Genomic DNA, 21,042 nt, shown 5'->3' with positions numbered 1-21,042 from the left:
CTATATTATTCATCACAGGTTCATTACAGTTATAAAGGTGCCCATACATTTCTTTAGCCATCATTGTACTTTATTTAGAATATTTTATTACTATATTTTAATAATACCTAAATAAAATAATAAAAGTGTTAATTTTTATAAGTTAATACAAGTTAAATCTTGATATAGTAATTGCGTATGACGAAGTTTAAAATAATTTATAAATATGAAGTATTATAAGTATTATACCTAAGTATTATATTATAAACTATATAGCCGATTTGTTATTACCGGTTATTAGTTAATTTAATTTAAGCTAATAAAAACACATCGAGTGTACTTAAAATAACTTTATACTATACCTATGCTGCATATAATATTATGTACTATATAGTGTTTATTTTGTACCTATATAAAAGTTAGAACCATTAATAGAATATACGTTTAAAAATTAAAAATATATATCTGTAATAACCGGTAACCGCAATACCTAAACATTATTATATTATATTATCGTAAAAAATCACCATAAAATTGGCAACATCGTTATCTAATATTCTAGACTCTAGAGTATAATTTGGTATAATTATATACTGCTTACCTATACAGTAGTAAATACGCATAAATATTATCTGCAGTTATTACTGAAATCAGCGCATTATTGTCATGAATTGTTTACACTTGCATCTGTATATGTTACTAATTAGTAATTACTGCTATCATATCTATTATAATAAATAGAAACCAATCTAAATTCTAAAGTGAATGTTCTGTATGACCTATACCTGTAAAGTGTATAGTTTTCTAGGTTATTTTCAACATATTCTTCTTATAAACACATATTTACTGATTTGTAATAACTAATAAGTAATGGAAAAAATGTGCATCAATTCGTAGCTCAGAAAATATAAAAACAATAAAAAAAGTATAAATATCTAAATTCAATATTTAATGTTCAATATACGAATGTAGTAAATATTTATTTCTATAATGATTAGAGAATAATCTAGGGTCATAATAGTAAGTTTAAATAATAATTACCCATATGGCTAAACTATCTGTGTATTATATTTGTAATATTATAATAATAATTATAAATGGATTTATGTCTTTGTAAAAACTGCCATCATCACAAAAGGCCAACGGGGGCAATCTTCAACTAACTTTCTTAAACACGTCTCTGGAGTATAAGGATTTATAAATTTAACATATAACTGTGCGAGACGCACTCTGTATATTATATTTAATCACTTATTCACCGACAGTCGCATTATGCACGTATACATTATTATATACAGACTGTAACCAATAGAAAGAACTGTCCAATGTACGTAATACATACTAATAGTCAATAATTTAAATATTATGTTTTATTTTTTTCGTTCTATAGTTAACATTAAAAATGTTGTTTTAATATAATAATTAATAATCATAAGTTGAATAAAAAAGTTATTGGATATAGATTTAGGTTATATCAATTGTATTAATTTTTTCTGTTACACTCTGTGTTCTATATTTTTTTATAAATTTGTATAATTTTTAATAAAAATGAATTCATTTATACCTTTCATATTCCGTTTGTTTTTTCGTTTTGACTTTTTACGTTTGTGATCGCCGCCGTTGAATATTTTCTTTGACGACAAGTAAATCGCTCTTTTCACGATGTAATACAAACCGAACAATATCATAATCCGAACCGGTGCCCGCCAAAAATCAACGGCACTAATTACTCGAGCCAGTTTTATTACGTGGCACTTAAATAAACGTAAAACGAAACCAATATTTCTTTTTTATTCGTAAATATCGCGTAACGTCATAATACTTCTGTTTCTTTTACTGCGTTTATTGTTTCTATATACACATATCCCGATATCCGATACACACAATTTTTTTAAAAAATGCAATTATATCATAAGTATATTATATTGTTTTATCTGTGGAATAATAAAATATGATCGATGACGTCGACGCCCGGATGGCATAAATATAATATTGTTATTACGCAGTGGGGCGTATAAAGAGGCGCATTTATTCGCTATCGATAACAAAAAAATTTTAATAACGGGCGCGGACACTGTGTCACTGTATTATAATAATATGCTTACGCGTAATGAAAACAAGTGAAATAAAAAATAAAATACAAATCAGTTCGATAAGACGCGGTTGAATGCTTATGTTTTACTGCAATATTATAAACTAAACACCAGGTATAATGTACGTATTATAATAAATTATATAACGCGACACGTCGGATACGGTTTATATTAAAATTATTATTCATATTATACGTATATACGTTATTACTTATTATAATATTAGCTCGATGTAACGATAATAATAATGCAATGTATTGTGTTCGCGAACAAAAAGAGAGATCGAAAATCGAAAAACAAACAAAAAATGTCACTGGAGAACGCAGTACGAGACGACGAGACGGCGCGGGACGACTTATTGTCATATATTGTGCCGAGATGGTCGGATGCCAAGGCAGATGTGTCGGCAGGACCACGAACGGAACAGCTCATTGGTTGTTGTATTAATAGACGTGTGAGTGTGGTGCGTTCATCGCGCGCGCTGCATGGGGATCGAGTCGTTTATAAATGATTACTTTAATTTTATTATTTTTTTTTCCACTTAAAAGAAATATTTACAATGTATTTTACTTTTTTGTAGTACAAAAAGTAAATTTTTTAACATAATTAAAAAAAGAAAAATACTGTTGGTATTCGAGATAGAGATGAGGCTATATGAGAAATCTATTTGCATTGGACAGTATTATATTATTGAAGTACCTCTCTGATTATATTATAATATTACAAATCATTAATTATTCACCGTGCACATAATATATTCATTAATTATCTCATTATACCTTGGAATATTATTTTTTATATTTATATCGTTTATATAATAAGAGGACGCCATACCTGCATGTGTTGTCTTTGTCTTATACACGTGAACATAGTTAAAAACTGTTTTGCACGGGACAACTTTACTCCCTCGATATTTATATCAAAATTATAAATCCCATTGGAAGAACTTTACATGTGTCGTAGCGTTTTAATTTTTTAAGAGGAGTTTTAAAAAGAAATCTTCCGTTGATTAAATTTGTATATAATATATTATACATCAACTAAAAATAAGTATTATATTATAGTATTATAAACGGATATTATTTAGTTATTATAAGAAAAGCTAAGAGGATGATTACCATCTTCATTCTCTCCCCCTTTTTTCAAAACAGCCATTGCAGTCATATAAGTATATTATATAAGTTATAAGCTATAACGCACTATATACTGACGTATCTACTGTGTTTAATATAAGGCACGCCTATCTCAAAATGACAAAATACATCTCCGGTATAGACATAGACGGAATAGTACGTCTCACGCAGCTGTAGTGCAGGTTTTATAGGAGCTTAAAATAAATGTATGGGTCGGATACGTTTTATTCTATTGTTCACACATTAAACATCAACCATTAAAATAATATCAGAAGCCTTAATCATATGTTTCTACATTTAACTTTTTATTGTTCAAAACAACAACAAAAACTTAATATTTAATATAATAAAATATGAATAATAATCGTATACAAGAGTGCAACTTTTGTAATATTACGTAGTACCCAGTACTATTTTCACTACCTGCTCACAGCTCAATATGGGCACAATTTACAATCCCCCCTCAGTACCTACCTATTATTGGAAAATTGGGTTTGGAAGAATACTCTCTGAAATTTCCTATCAATCACTCATTTGACTAATTGTTCATAATTCAAAAATAATAATTATAGATAAATTCAAATATCAGGCTACTCATTAATCCATTTATTCAGATAAAATCCAGGCTTTCTAGTTTAAGTCGTTGTTTTAGATTTAGAGTACCTATAGATATTTTAGAACAGTTCTGTAAACAAAATCATGAATATATTATTCTGTATTTATTTGGTTATACGTAACACAATTGATTGATTACAAAGGATATGAAAAATGTTTATTGTGTGTAAAGGTAATAATATAATAAACGAGTTTACGTTTTTTTTTTTTATTATTATATTTTTATGACGTAATAAGCTATTAAGAGAAAAATGTTAATCAACCGAGATTGATCTAACGGAAGTAATTTGAAAGAAGAAATTTATTATCTGACATAAGTATCTACCTATATAAGCAGGGTGGGTCCAAAAATAGCAGAGTTGAATTGAAAATTGAAACAATACGCAATATTGTCGTTTTTATCATTGTTGATTTGTTTTTTAAAGCGGCATGAATGCTATTATTTTATACCTAAATAGAAATGGATATAATACTATTAATCGCAGTTACAAAGAAAAGACCTATACATAAATTCAATCTTCTTGAATTTTTCATAAAACAAATAAACAATATTTAAAATTTAAATTTGTATTATACAATATTAGAATATTGATGTGAACATTATATAGAGATTTGTATAAGTACTATAAGATCTCGTATAAGACGTATAAGAAAATATACATGATTTAATAAGGCAGGTACTATAATAAATAGTGAATATTTTTCAAAAATATAGGCTTGTGTTTTATATAAATAAAAAATACTCCAAAATATTGAATAGTTTACTGTATACATTAATAAATTTTTATTAAATTAATGATTATCATATTTTGGATACGTAAAATTTATTTTAAAACCAAGATGCATGCCTGTTGTTTTTATTTTAATAATTTCTTTATTAAATACATCAGTTATCGTGGTTAAATTATAAAGAATACAAATTCTCAATAATATGAATCAGGTATCAATGTATCAAACTGTTGTCGTTAAGTACCTGTGATGTAACTAATTTACACAACTTATGGCATTATTTAATATTGTTAAGAATGATTCTTTAGTCATCAATACTCAATAGCATAATATAACATTAATATTGTCGAATTATACTTGCTTAATGGTTCATACTTAATTTTGTTATAATTTATAAAATATAAGCTATAATAATTTCATGTTAGTTTATCAATAACCAATCAATGGAGAATTGAAGATCTTAAGTACCAAATATTTACATTCATAATCATAATAAAATATTATGTTATATTTCTACATTTTCCCGCTCTTATTTCGCGCCAAATGAAAAATAATATGGATAAAAATAATCCAACATCTGGCACAATACCATATAATTATTTTTATATTTTGTATTATGTTAACATATGGTACACATTTAAGTTTCACATTTTTATTATACATAATTTGTAATATAAGAGAAAAGATATTATAGAATTTAATTTATTTATTCAAACAATTTTCATTAAATATTAGGTAAATTCCATTTTTATCAATTAATTATTGAATACTGATCAATAACCATTATTATTTAATAAAATACATCAAATTATTTTTTTCATGGGGTTATATTTTGTTTTCAGCTATTATTTTCATAATATAATAAAATATAATTATAGTACATTAAAATCATTAAATGTTTATTAAGATTACAAAAATGATTTAACAATGCACTTATGAAAGTAAAAATTTTATTTAGTGAAGAATACAGTCTTATAATAATTAAAATATTACAAAGAAAATTAGAAATATTTCCATTTTAATCAAAATCTAGACGTTCTGAACCCACGAACCCATCAATAAATGCAAATGTTAGGAGTTTTAACATTAAGTGGTTTCATTTTTAAAACAATTAAACAATTAAATATTTTAAACATTCTGAGATTTATGGGTTTTTATGGGATCATATTAAAACTGTTAACATTAAATGTTGAAATCGTAAAAAAAGTATTCAGTTAAACCTTATAAATTTATTTTTACGGTGTTTTATAAAATAATAATTTTTGAAAAATATATTATCATTACACAAAACTATTATAAGAACTATAAATATAGTTTTGTTTGAACCCTAAAATATTATTATTTACTTACCATCTTGTTGACAGTTAATGCAATATTCAATAATATGCATTGTATTGTTATGTCAGCATAAATATATATATATACAGTATATAATACATATTATATATTCTGATAATGTATTATTCGTATGTATTAAAATAACATAAGTAAAGGCTTATTTTAATTAGTACCTATATAACAAATAATAATAAAAGTTATTAAAATTTTAGAATCATTGTAAAATGTACACAAATTATTGGTTATTTACTTATATAAATGCAGCAGCCATGTAAAAGACCTTCGTCTAACTGTCAAAGACAAGTTGTTGAAAATATATCAAAAAACAAATTTTTAAATTGTAAAATAAATTTTAGGATTTAGTAAACACGTTTTATTTGCATCAATTTTAAAATAATAAAATATCCATGCAGTAGATACCTTACATAACAAACACAACGTTAAGTTGTGTATGTGTTTAGAATGTTTAGATCATTCTTATCATTGATTTTTAAAATGTTCAAGTTTATACTGTGAATTGTTCTAAGTGAGTGGTTCCTAACTAGGGTGAAGTATTCCAGAGGGGAAATTTAGGTACTGCACGAAATATAGTGATGATGAAATAATAAGAATTTTTGTTATAAAAATAATGATTTCATTTTATAATCGATAAAATTGAAAACAATAAATTAATCTTGGAACAGTAGCCCATCGAGTACTTTATAATGTGAGTCAGGAAAATCCACTATTTTGTAAATAAAAAGCAAACAAAGAAATAGGTTAAAAGTGGAAAATGATATACGTGGTTGCTCGTTATCAAAAATATTCCCACGGATTATGGGTTTGGTGAAAAAAAACAATCTCAAATTTCTCATTAAATTAGTTTTACTTATAGAAAAATAATTGTATTCAAAAATATAAAACTAATAGTATTAATATTAAGTTGATTCATATTTTATTTTTAAAATAATAAAACAATAAAAAAGTCATTAATTGTATAATACATAGTTTATTGTAAAATTTATTTGTATGCCTCACTAAAAAAAAGGTTGTTTTAACTCTAATTTAAAGGGGTGGGGTTTAGGTATTGAGAGTTTTGAAAATTTACAAAGTGGTCGTAAAATAAAAAATATTGGGAAGGAATAATTGTTTTAAATAAGAAATTAAAATAAGAAATAAGAAACTAGGTAAGTAATAAGTATAACAAAGCAGGGTGTTGAGCTGTATTAGTTCTAACTTAAGGCTATCAATAAAAAAAGTAAAAAAATAAAGTAGTTAATTCAGAACAATAATGATTTATAAGCTTAAAACTTATAATAACATGAAATTATAAATTAATGTCATAACTCATATAATAATAAAAGTCCCTCCTCCCACAAAAAAATCACGGGTGCGCCCTTGAATCCCATGTCTTTTATAGGCGTTTAGATTTTGTTAACAGAAGAACATGAACCATAGACGTAGTAGTTAACCCTTGGCATTGTATTTTTTATAGTAACGAAAATTGTTGGCACCGTTTTAAATGTGGCGTTTCTTAGTTTCTTGTCTCTTAGAAAAAAATACTAAATTGGCAAATTACCATAAAAACTCAATCCTTTTTTAAATTTGTTACTAAACCACGAAAATACAGATAGAAAACGGATACGTCGAGTTAAAAATATTGATGTTATAATAAAATATGAGACTTATAGTTTTATTGCTTATTACTTTCAAAATTAATTGAGTATCATTTTAACTATAATATAGTAGTATTTCATGTTTTGAGAGAGTCGTTTATAACACCTTATAAGTATTATTATATCGACTTTCAGAAAATATTGATTATACATTGTTAATAATTAAACTCAAGTTTTATAATGTTTTGTAATACATTGAGTATTAAATATTAATTTTTTTTTCATTATTTAACTTAATTATTGTTTAACGACTTTATCTATATAATGAATTATAAAAAGAAACTAAGATAAATAAATAAGATTTCATAGAATATTATAATATATTATACTAATAAAATGTCTAAATTATATTATACTATAGTACCTATAGATATTAATAACTATATAAATTAACATAATATATGAATTAGATTTTATTTAATTGTATAGTACCTACATTAAAATAATTACTTTTAATTAACACTTATTTTTAGTTACCTATTGGTGAAAATGTGAAGTAAGTACATCAAATAGATTTTGTAAATCTGTGTAACATGAACGTTAAATTTAACGTAAACATTTCATATATATTTCAAACTAAATCTATACCAATCTTTGTTAGACTAGGCAAATTTGATCAATTGAACAAACAATATTTTATCAATTATATTTAATCTAGCTAGATGCTATGCAGAACAATGAATATAATAGTTTTTATAATGTATCTTTTAAAGTGCTGAGTGGTGAGATGAATGTATTATTGGTTTATAACGACGAGTGTGTATTTTATGTATGTGTATTGTGTCATCGATTTTGTATAGCATTAAAAATATTTCAATATTCAACTCTAAGCTAGTATTTGGTAGTAAGTTGGATTCAGTTGGTTCTTTTGAGAATCAAAAGTAAAAATAATTAGTATTACTGTTTTTCTAATATTATATAATACTAAATCAATTTTACTACTTTTCACAATAATTGAAGAAAAGCAAAATGAATAATATTGTACAGAAACTTAAATTCTTCATCAAATATTTTTATGAGAATTTATTTATGTACGATATTATTGTTTAAAAAAATGTTTAGCCTTTGGTTTGATATTGCTAGACATTTGAAACTTGTATGATGCAAATGATTTTTGTATAATTTTATATGCGTTTTGTTATTGACAAGAATTAGTTCAACCTGCATTATTATTTATTATTAATAGAAAAATAAATATTACAATGTATAGTAAATATCCTTAAAGAATATGCTGATATAGACTTAGAAGTTAGAGTCGTGTTATATACTTTGTATATCACAAACAATTAAGAGCTAAACATTATACACATAATATACGATTTGTATGTAAGTTTAGAATTAAATAATGGATAGTCATTATCTAATAATTTAATAAAAAATGATATCAATACGATGCCGACACGTCATATTGCATCATATATTATTTTATCATACATGTATACCAAAAATATTTATTTAAAAAATATATTTCATGATTAATTTGTGAGTAACATCCGGTATGTTAGTAAAAGATGCATTGATTCCAAAAATTTTATATTGATATAAAATTTGTCATAGTTGGACGTGACAATTTATGGCATGTATCTCATTGGCTGGAATATTGGATCGCATAGATAGATAGAATATAACCATTTAAGACTTAAGACAAGGATCATTTCAAATGTAAATTTACAGTTAAAATAAGCACATTTATGTCTCTCAGCATAGGTTTTAATTAGATATACAACATTGAGAATATTTTTAATTTAAACTAAATTATTTTGTATAATTTATTTTAACTTTAAAGTTTTATTCAAATGATTGTTAATAATATTGTTTTTCATTCTACCTATTACACTGATTTAAATTTAACATATCAATATTGTAGTGCCCTGATTTACTCAATGACGAGGTATTGTTGACTCTTACTATATACCTAACAGGGCGACTTCTCCAATTTTAATATTTTATACTACTATAGTACTATACAGTACTACATAGGTAAACCTCCTAAAATGAATATTATTTTGTTTTGATTTACCATAGTATAGAGTAATACAGTATCGTATACAGACATAATGACCAATTAATATACAGCAATATAACTGTACCTATATTATATTTAATTGTGTCAAGCAAAAGCCAAAAGTATTCGCGGTCCATTCGCCATCATATACAATAGTTACGTTTTTATTGATTTTTTGTTTCACGCTTTTTCTTATGAAGGGGGATAGACCAAAATGCCAAAATGTCTGATGAGGGATTGTGTTTATTGGTCGTGGTATACAGTGATAATAATATCAACATTAAAATTAACACCATTGAGATCTATGAAGTAAAAAAATATTGGTTTTTATTTATTTTCTCATACATTTATTATGGCGCTGGACGACATTTCGTTATCAAAATCGGCAAAACTAGAATTATCAGACGAGGTGTGTATGTTATTCGCATTTCCGACGTGGTGAAAAGGCATTGAGTTTTTTATGATAAACTGGTTATGATGTTAGTATCATGCCATCATGATTGAAGAGTCTATCTAAGTATGTAATAAAAATATAAAAATACAACCTGTATGGCTGTATGGTTCTACGTTTATACATACTGACACAGAGTAGCTTACTACTGATATCAATCGATAAGGCGTGTGTAACGTGTTTAATGTGTCAAATGTTTATAAACTGCAGTGCAGTATTTATGCATTATACAATGTACGTAGGTAATATTGTACATTATAATTTATAATGTACCTATTTAGGTATATGACTTTCTAATAGATATACGAGTAAAAACTCGGTTATAAGGTCAGTTTTCGATCGATTGTCAGCGATTTAACACGTACGTATTACATCGACTTGCGCTGCAGACTAATCCTATTAATAAAATATATAAATACATAAAATTGAAAAAAAAATTGACCACTTGAATTTATCCAAAGTTTACTTCTGCCACCCTTATAAATTGTTTATTATTATAATCACATTGCTGCGCACACACCATATTTTACACATATTATTACACAAATGCATGAAGGTATTTATAAGTATAGATCGAATCGCCCCCGTCGAATTAATGTTATTTAACTCACTTGGCTTCTCCATTTCCCGGTCCATCAATTATTCAGCCATGCAGTCCTTCGCGTATCGCGTTCGTATTCGCGGGTTCGCGACCGCTTCCGGTACGACGGTGACTCATCGCATTCGACCGGCCTCAACAGCCGATACGATATCCGCTAGCCGCACGCAGCGCCGACTGGCCACCCTCTTTGTGGTTGCGATCGGACGGGAAAACAATTTCGTACCCAATTCATGACCGATAGGTTTGCGACTTATGTTCGACGTTCTCTCGATTACAGCAGCGATATCTCTCTATTTTTCTCTGTATATATACAATCGGGCGCCAATAGCGAATGGTGCGAATAGTAGAGGTGGGGTGGTATTATTTACACGTATAATTTGAAATTTGTATTATCTTTAATGTATTATTATTATTACTACACGAGTATTAAAAATTTAAGTACCTATAGTATTGTATTATTACATACACTATAAAATATAAATCGAGCTGGGACACACATCATTTATGATAATATATATACCGTCTCCGACGTTGTATTTGTTACTGTTGTTGTTTCATATTGCTATTTAAAGTGTCTTACTCAAGTTTAGTTTTCTAGAGAAAAAAATACGCACAAACACGCCCGAACACGCTGTCGCGAGTTGTGTAGTACCTAGGTACTAGTATCCGTCGTTACGGTATAGCACGCGCGCGCCCCCGATCGATAGCGCGGCGCGACCGTGTGAATGTGTGTTTGTGTGTGTGCGGTTGACGTACGCCTTGATGCAATTCGCCTCGACGGCATAGTATTTATAATTTTATATACTTATTTTGGACGCAACTAGTCGCCTTAAGATGCATATTATAATGTATAATATAATGCGTATAATTATAATAATTCAATCTTACATGGTCGGAAACGATTAAGACTCAAAACACCAATTATATAATAATAATAACAAAAAATGAAAAAATGACGACTTTCACGGCTACCATATTTTGTATTATAATATAGTAATATATCTATAGGGTTGAGCGCTATTATATCGTCTATATACCAATATGGATTTTAAACTATAGTCCACGATGCTCATGTTGCAGAGGTGTGAAGCACTATCAAGTAAAGTTTTGAAAGTTGTAATTCTATTCCCCTGCACAAAGTTGAATAAATAAGTATTTATGTGAAAAAATCTACTCTGCTATACAAAAAACAGAATCCAAACTACGGATTAGGTTAAAGTTATCGAGTATTGAGCCCGATGTTCAAAAAATGATGTCTGGAATAATGAAATGTAGCAGTGTCCTTGGTATTTATTAGTAAAAACTAAATTTATAAAATAAATAAAAATGAAATATTAAATTTTTATGTAAAATTATAAGTACCTCTATATAATTATATATGTTAATGTTTTAATATACCTTCTTATGTGGTTTATAATAATGTAATACATAAAAGCCGTTTTGAGTTATTATAACATGCAATTTATTGTAAACAGTTTTGTAAAAAAAAAAAACAAAGGTTATTTAAGAAAAAATGTTGGAAAGAGTTGCGTACTTCAAAAGTTTAATAGCAAAAGAACCGCTGTTCTATACTATTGGGGACTGTTGATTTGTTTGACTGCAAAAATGCAAAGAATCTGCATTCGAATATAGGGGGATTTATAAAAAATATTTGGGTAATTTCAGATACTAGTAGTAAAATATTGGAATACACCGTCTATGACTACGAATAATGAAGGAACGCAAAAATGCACAAACTTTTATGATAGTTTCATGATTAACATTTTTTAATAATATATATTGTGGGGATATCGTTTATTCGTTTATATGCCTTATGCAAATTATAAAAGCTACTATGCAATGTTTTTAAAAATAATGTATAATAATATTATATGTACTTTTTAGTTATTGGTATTATAATTTATAGCATTGACGCAGTGGATATAATATACATAGTATACACGTTATACATATTTTTGATGAACGTTAACATTAAGAGATATTGGATTTTGAGTGGTTGAAATTTATTATTTCATCAAAAAATGTACGTTTTTAATAATCGGCGTTTTCTGAAGACATTATCAATAATTATGCATGAAATGGTTGGTATGCGGGTTCAGCCGTCTATTTAATAAGAATATCCGAAAAATGTTTATTAATATAATTTTAATTCTAGACTTTTGTACATTCATATAATACTTGTATGTATAAATAATATACCTATACTGTATAATATGTATTTATGTGTATATAAACCTTGATAAACCAGCTATTATTTATTATTGTTATAATAAATTACTGAATTTTATTTATTATCAAATGGTATGTTCTTTTTAAAAATTAAATTAAGTATATAATTTGTGTGTATTCTTCGACTTATTATTATGGGTTATTGCGTATAAAGATGATATTTATACTTTTGGTATGAGAACATTTAACTTCAGTCTACTAGTTTTGCATTTCTAGGTATTAAAATATTGGACCAGCTATTTCATGCCTCGGCAAGAACAGAAATAATACTGCCGTATTATCCCCACCATCCCCTATCTTTAATTTTACCACCATATACATATTTATTAGGGTTTTTACTGTAACCTTTATAAATTTGTATATATTCAGTCTCAGAATGTCTATTTTGTATTACAATTAAAAATGTGTAGAAAAACTGCAAAAATGTAATATAAGCGACGTATAAGGGACGTATTACACCTATTCTGTTTTAGTTTAAAAAATTAATGAATTTGATAATTATTGTGTATCACTAAATTGTGTAAAATTCATTTTCAAGTGAATTTTATACAGATAACTTAGAAGTAAATAAGTAATACACTTCTATGATAGTTGAGGAAAGATTGTTATTTTTTACACTGCATGTAGATATATAATTTTTCAATTGACTATAATTGTCGCTAGTATATAGACATTGCAAACAAGTATACAGTGTTACACATTTAAGTATTAACGTGCTACTGGTATAATAATATCTAACTTTTTTAAAAGAATAATTTTTAAGTAATACCAGTACTGACAACGACATCTGTAGGTTACAACAAAAACCATCAAGTCAAAAATAGGAACTACAGTTGTCGTTGACTATAACAATTTAGTACTCTTTTGGTAATTTAATATTATAATTTATTGTTACCTATACTAAATTATAATGAATCTATACATCACATAAAATTGAAAATTATTTTTGGATTTTTTTTTTCAATTAAAATAAATCATAATCGGTAGGTTATATATTTTTCGATGACTGCACAGTGCACATGGTCTTGTTCTTTGTCTTTTATTATATTTATAAGAACATTTAGGACATATATTTTAATTGCTTGATAAATAAATACCTTTTATTCTTTAGCACGAAATAAGTATGAAATAAAATTGCTATAATTTTTATTTCAAAATCATTAAAAATAAGGTCAAAAGAATTAAAATCTATAAATGTATTTCAAAATCCCTGGTAGGATAAATGTTTGTGATGATTAATTATTATTAAAATTATGACCATTTTAAAACAAAAATAAGCGTATTATTTAGATACATATAATATATTATAGTTGTTTGTATAGTAACTAATAAGTAGGTAAACAATATGAAGGCATCACTTATCCTATGATAATAAAACTATTTTAAATTTGTATAAATATATATAATTTACTGAGTTAATTATTTAATAATGCATGCAATTTTATTTTTTTTTTAAACAATGCATAACATATTATTTATATTATATAATATTAGATAATATAATGTTGTTGTATTTATGGCTTTTAATTAATTGTCATAGGTGGCCGGTAAATCATGATTTCATACTCAGTGACGGATACTTCTTCTCCGTTATATGGAATGTAAAGTGTTCCATGGCTGGGATGTATCTGTACATAAATAACAAGAATAAATTTAACATTAAAAATTATTTTGTGCGGCCAATTGAACGACCAAACAAAAAGTATGGAGAGATGTATTGGACTGAATAGGAAAATCAACTACTATTTGAAAACAAATGGTAAATTTATACACTTAGATCATAAATTTCCATTTGGTATTTCAGTACAACTAATAAAATTCACGTTAGAATATTAATTGTTTAAAGTTTATAAGTAAAATATTACTTTTCCGGGAGTTAATGTTCCGTCATGAAGCGTGCGTCCCATATAAAGTTTTTCCCCGTTAACGGTTGCACCTATAACAATAGCGTTTGGTGGAATATGGTTTCCTTGAGCGGTTTGCCATGCCACGTTTGCATGACATAAAACCTGTAAGAAAAAAATGAAAATGTTATATCAATAATGTAAATAAATATTTGTATACATCGGGATTGAAATTTAAAATTTAATATTATCCTACCCAATAGTTAAAACAATAGAAGTTGTGAATACAACTAATTAAAATAATACATAAATTAATAAATTATATTAATGGTCCTAATCAATATATTTTAGTTTAACTAGCTAACTTTTGAATGTTTTGAAAACTATTATTATAAATAATATAGGTCGCATAATCTACTCAGGTGGGATGGTCATTGGTTACCCTGCAATGTACAATTCACTATACTATAAATATAATATGTTATAATAATTTTTATAAATCGGATTTAAAGAAAATCAATTGGGAAAACGCACGCACTTGTCAAAAAATGCTTTTCGTTGAGTAAATACTAATTAAAATGATCAGATATTTTAAAAAATAAAGAGTATAAATAATTAGATTCATAGCAAAATAGAGATCTACGGATTTTTAAGTACCTACTTACAGTGGCATTATAATATTTAATACGTATTGCCTTTAATAAAGTGCTTAAAATATACAAGGAAAACCACGAGAACAGTTGTAATACTCCTACGACCTACACACCTACAAAAATTTTTGCTTACACTTAATAGAATGAAAAACATTGTGCATGATAGAAAAATGTTTGTATATATTATACATTACAATAATGTATTACACGTCATCTAAATCTTGCATTACAATACTTATAATGAATGGGATTAGGTACAATAAGGTCTAACGCTAAATATGTATAATATAATAATATACGATATGTAAGCTGCCTGTGTACTAATATAACACAAATAGAATAGTTACCCAAGTACTAGACACAATAATAGGTATGTAGTACAAATGTTAAATAATTGAACGTCCATCATAATAATATACATGGAAATAATTAAAATAACGCATGGCATCGAACATTCATGCAGCCCCTCATAACAAGTGAACGTTTTGCGGTTTCCGTTTCGTTATAGTGTATGCACTATAATATTAAGTGTGCTATATGCTATATAGGGTAATTATTTGAACACAGGCTACTGATAATTAATGTCAATTTATATTTAAACTTTGTATTTAAAAAAATTTATAATTTAAAGTATTAATTATTGTTTAACTATATTACTAATAAGAATAATTTAATTATTAATCTTCAACTATTCTAAGTATTTTTCTTTTTTGACTACCACATTACCGTACATATTTATTTATATTTCGAAACAAGATATTTTTTTTATTAATACGTCGAATATTGGAATAATAGTTTATTGTTTATGAGGTAGGTATTCACACTTCTTAAAAAAAAACTAAAAAAAACTTAAAAATGAAAAAAAAATAACTCTAATTAAACTATCATTTAATATTTGTCATTCGTCTATATACCTATCTACGTCGTAATGTTTATGAAAATATTGGAATCAAGAACATAAATTGTTAGAAAAAGAATAAAATATTAAAAACAGTAATGCGTATACCTAGTAGGTACAGTAAGACGTATACCATTAATATATATAATATTATAGATATCTATATCCACCTACTATAAACTATATAGTATACATATTGTTTTTAAAAACTACAATCGATTAGAATAATATGACGTGTTAAACATAATCACCCTATATGCTAATATACATACATACACGGCACATTTATTACCTATATGTATGTATAATATAATTTACAACACGGGTTTTAAACGATTATAAAATTAACAGTAATTGATCTGACCTCGAAGTGGCTCAAGGCATGCTCCATGCCTCCCCAACACACGTACGCCGACGAATGACTCGGGTTTATTTTTGCTGGCAGCAAGTCACCTTCGTAAAAAGCTCGACCCGCGTACAACGGGTCACCGCCCTTGTCCGTGCCCGCATGTACGGCTCCCCTGGGCAATGGATCGCCGGAACTGCACGGCACCCACAACAGCGTGTGCTGTTGATCCATCGGGACCCATCCATAACCACCTGTGAAGAAAGGACAAAAGGAACATGCCAAAAATTGACATAAAATTATAATACATTCTTTTCTTTATTAGGTATTGTTTTTTCTATTTTAATTAAAGTAACATTAACATTTTATCACATTAAGAGTTTTCACACTAATGATTGAACACCTATATACGTAAATAATAACGTCAATATAACAATAGAGTTATTCTAGTTGGTAAAAATTAATATTTTTAATTGTTTAAGGTAATATATTATTTTAATCGTTTTAAGAACGTGGAATATTATACATACAGGTAGTTTAAAGTTGTAGTAAATACTTTTTACTTCTATAATATTTTTTAGAAATTAATTACCAAGCCTTATTAATTGTATTATAATATGTATGAAAATAATACCATAGTAACTAAGTACAGTCATTCACAAATAATCCATTTAGAGTTTATACATACCGGACATTGGTAAAATCATTGGTTATCAAAATCGAAAAATCGTCAAAAAAATGGTTTTGAAAATCTATATTGTAAATCCTAAAAAAAATATAGATGAATCAATATAAAAAGACTCTTTTAGACCACATAGTGATCATATTCATACAGTGTATTACCGTTACAGAGACGAAGAGTAAATACTCCTCTAAGTAGTAAGAAGTACTAAACTAGTATCAAATAACGATGATTTTATATTGTATTTTGATAGTTATTTTACTAATTTGTTTTTAATAAAAGTAATTCAACATCAAAAGTTTGCCACGGCCCCACGGGGTGATTCACTTATGAATTTAGTTTTGGTTCATGAAAATTGAATATTTTTTTGTTTATTTAAATAACAGTTGCAATTGATTACATATTGTATTACAGTAAAACGTCAATTATTTGCATTACCTATTTGGGACCAATGCGGTAAAAAATAATTCAAAATATACAATAAACACTAATAATAATACTTATAATGTTTTACATTCTTAAAAATAAAACTTATGTGTGTTTATCGTATTGATATGATATTATAAAGTAAAATCTTTATAAATGTATTGTTGAAACTAGGTAAGTACCTATATAATGTACTATATACTTAAAATTAAAAAATTCTGTAATTGTGTTTGTATTTAATATTTCAGTTGATGCGAAATGGAAAACAATAGAAAAATAGGTTAATTTTAATTCAGTCGAAGTTGGGTAATACAGTTAGTAAATACAAGTACCAATAAAATAATTAATAAAATATACTTAATAGTATAGATTATAGGCTGATAGTCGACAGACTGTCATTGAGTTCAAATTTAACACTTCCATTAGGTACAGTGACCTACTCAATGATGAGGTACTCTTTACACCTACTAGATAGCAGAGCGATTAGCTACTTATTGTCCTATTTTTATATTATATTTTATAATAAATGAAATATTTATGTAATTGTCAATGTCAATCTACAGTTAGGTTCATTTATATATAGGTTCATATACATGTACATGATTAGGTTTGGGTGTTGGACATATTTTTCGGTGAAATGTAAGACATACCTATTTTTTTATACACATATTTCGTAGTGTAACTGAACCACTATACTTGCTACAGTCTTGTGCTGTCACATTTCCGGTAGGTAACGGAAATCTCTATATTTCTTTATTTTAACTAAAATTCTAATAATAAAATCGAATAATGTGCACAATGATTGTTATTAAGCTCGATTTCATCTGATATTTATGAAAATGTATAGTAATATTCGAATCGCCTATAATTGTTTATCATATTTTTATTTAATTACTAAAAATTGTTATGAATTTGAACTCTTTAGAATTATAATAATTAGCTCATATTTTTATATTAATTTGAATGGTTATAAAGTCGAAAATAACGAGCATGAAAGTAAAAAATAACAACATTTCTGAACACTGATTATCATATTATATTGATTGGTAATATGTATTTGACCGGTTATAGCTTATAGTTGAAAAATCCATTTTAATTATTACTTATTAGGTGCAGTATTAAATTCAGTAGAATTTTAATAATAATATTATTTCAGCATAGGTCATTATTGTACGAGATGTTAGCATACAGCCTATATACGGATATGCTTTAAAGTATAGGTAATAAAGTAAAGAAATAGTTACAATGTTTCATTATAAATATTATTTAGTAAAAGCATTGATGAAGTTTTCAAGTAGGTACCAAGTATATACGATATACATAAAACTTATAAAAGGAACACATCGTACAACAGTAATTCGGACAAAAAATATCATATTATGTACAATAATTAAGTTATTTACTTACTCATCATTTTTATAGTTCTTCTTAAGATATAATTTCACAAGCTTGAGTTTCACTTATGAACAACAAATGCCTAATCACTGTCACAACAATAATGACATATTGTGCAGAATTTCGTGCGCACGAAAACATGTACACGGCAGAGTGAAATATGTAGATTTATCTGTAATCTCAAGTGTTTATTTTAATGCTAATAAGATTAGATACGTTACTCATTACCAACACATTATACTTATTTTATTTATGCTGTAGCTTTTATATAAGTTCGGTGACGCCGTTTTACATTATGTTATTGGATGCATATAAATACTTTTAATTAATATCTGTACCAAAACCAAACGCAAAAATACTGTTTTTACGTATTTTTTAATATGAGTATAGATTATGGATATTAAATAAAACACATCCAGGATGTGCATTGTTGTATCGTCCCAAAAACCCACAAAATATTATATCTTTATTCACTATAATGTACGATTGTTAACAATGTATCTATATATCTCTATAAGTGGTATTTATTCTTTGTTTATTCGATCGAAATATATTTCACTCTAAATGCAGTTAAAATGTGTGTTAGCAAAATCAACAAACTTTATTCTATATTATCATAAAATAGTTTCACTTTTAGGTTTTTACAATATGTTCAAATTATTATCATTAATATCATTTTTAATGTAATTTATCTTATAATTAATATATTCAAGTGTAGATACCGTACGTCTCGTTGAAGCTATATGATTTGTTTATTTTTTGGATGGAAGATAGTAAATCTGTGTAAAGATAGATCAAATAATCAAAAGAGTTTGACTATTTGTGAATTATGATTACAATATTGTATAACACAAGACAACAAAATTTAGTCGAAAAATATAAATAGATACCTACTTTTTAATTTCAAATTGTAATAATTAAAAGTTTTAGATATGTACACCTATACAACAATAGTTATTGATTTAATATTAGGTACCTACTTACAAATACCTTCCTGCTATTATACATACTTCAATTAAATTATCAAATTTTTATTACATTTTCAATATTTCGCATTTTTGTAAATTTTTTTTAACATTAACCATTAACTTCCTATGATTTAAGTTTAGTATGATTTTATAATATTATTGCCTATTGCAAATAGATATAGTACCTATATTTATTTTTTAATAATTTGAATGAGTACCTAGCTAGAAATTATATAGTAAGTTATAAATGTATACATTTTGTTTTATCAACAAGATGATAGGTTTATAACACTTATTATATTATTATATATTATAAAGGTCCGGTGTATGTTTAGTAGGTATATATATGTATACCTATATTATTATACTTTTATAGTAGCTTTTTCTTATCATAATAAAAACACTTCACTTTAATTCCATGTAAAAATTGAGAAATAAAATTGAACTATCTATCAGGAGTATGTTATTTCTTTGTCGATTGTCTTAACATGAATAAATTATATACAAAATTAAAAAAACTGCAGCGGTTCTCAACCAGTGCACCCCAAGGAGCTTATTTTATAAAAATCATGGTTCATACGTACGAATATTTAATAAACAAAAATTATTTACTATTTATTACTGTAGTTAAAAAGACATTTAATTTTTTATTTACCTATAAAATTACTTAGCACACGTTGTATATCATGGAATGTAGACAACACTGCACATTCAAAACGGCTCCCGTCAAAAAAGGTTTAACGAACAGGTAAATTCCTAAACAGCACCGTTAGAAAAAAATTAAAATTTAATTTAAAGCTTAAAGTTATGTCAATACATCTAAATCTAAAAATAAGACAATAGCTCATTAGGAACATCGTTGACAAATTTTCATCAAATATATTATATTATAATATTATGCCTAAAAAAAATTATCCAATGTATGATTTTTCTTATATTTCTACTTATACATATATTTTTATTCATTTTTTTAAAATTTAATATTATTTTAATAAACTTTAA

The 21,042-nt window shown here is 26.2% G+C and overlaps 2 protein-coding genes across 5 annotated transcripts in view; both read right to left on the bottom strand.

Annotated features, from left to right (window-relative positions):
* Nucleotides 1-11,232, bottom strand: part of LOC114127367 (uncharacterized) — a 36,363-nt gene extending 25,131 nt beyond the window's left edge. The window contains exon 1 of one of the 3 annotated variants that reach the window (XM_027991588.2): nucleotides 10,610-11,232. In XM_027991588.2, coding sequence (XP_027847389.2) covers nucleotides 10,610-10,634 — 25 coding nt within the window. In that variant the 5' untranslated portion in view covers nucleotides 10,635-11,232. Of the gene's footprint in view, nucleotides 1-1,543; nucleotides 2,584-10,609 lie in introns of those variants that run through there. The other 2 variants (XM_027991586.2, XM_027991587.2) reach the window with 2 other exon arrangements.
* Nucleotides 11,233-14,247: 3,015 nt separating this feature from the next.
* On the bottom strand, nucleotides 14,248-19,224 carry LOC114127373 (natterin-3-like). 2 transcript variants are annotated; one of them, XM_027991596.2, is made up of 5 exons: nucleotides 19,085-19,221; nucleotides 17,258-17,335; nucleotides 16,588-16,823; nucleotides 14,694-14,837; nucleotides 14,248-14,456 (listed from the first exon to the last, which is right to left on the bottom strand). In XM_027991596.2, the coding sequence occupies exons 2-5, from the start codon at nucleotides 17,274-17,276 to the stop codon at nucleotides 14,352-14,354; spliced, it is 504 nt and encodes a 167-aa protein (XP_027847397.2). In that variant the 5' UTR covers nucleotides 17,277-17,335; nucleotides 19,085-19,221; the 3' UTR covers nucleotides 14,248-14,351. The 2 variants fall into 2 exon arrangements, with proteins under 2 accessions (XP_027847397.2, XP_027847398.2); XM_027991597.2 differs by lacking the exon at nucleotides 17,258-17,335 and having other exon boundaries at nucleotides 19,085-19,224.
* Nucleotides 19,225-21,042: the final 1,818 nt, after the last annotated feature.

The sequence above is a fragment of the Aphis gossypii genome, chromosome 2 (assembly GCF_020184175.1).
Source record: "Aphis gossypii isolate Hap1 chromosome 2, ASM2018417v2, whole genome shotgun sequence".
NCBI lineage: Eukaryota > Metazoa > Arthropoda > Insecta > Hemiptera > Aphididae > Aphis > Aphis gossypii.
Note: the sequence above shows the minus strand (reverse complement) of the source record. Positions and strands in the feature narration are given on the sequence as shown.

Coding starts and splice junctions, on each gene's coding strand:
- LOC114127373 (XM_027991596.2), bottom strand. Junction 14,838..16,587: donor ATGCCTTGAGCCACTTCGAG/GTCAGATCAATT, acceptor TTTTTCTTACAG/GTTTTATGTCATGCAAACGT. Junction 14,457..14,693: donor GAACATTAACTCCCGGAAAA/GTAATATTTTAC, acceptor ATTTATGTACAG/ATACATCCCAGCCATGGAAC.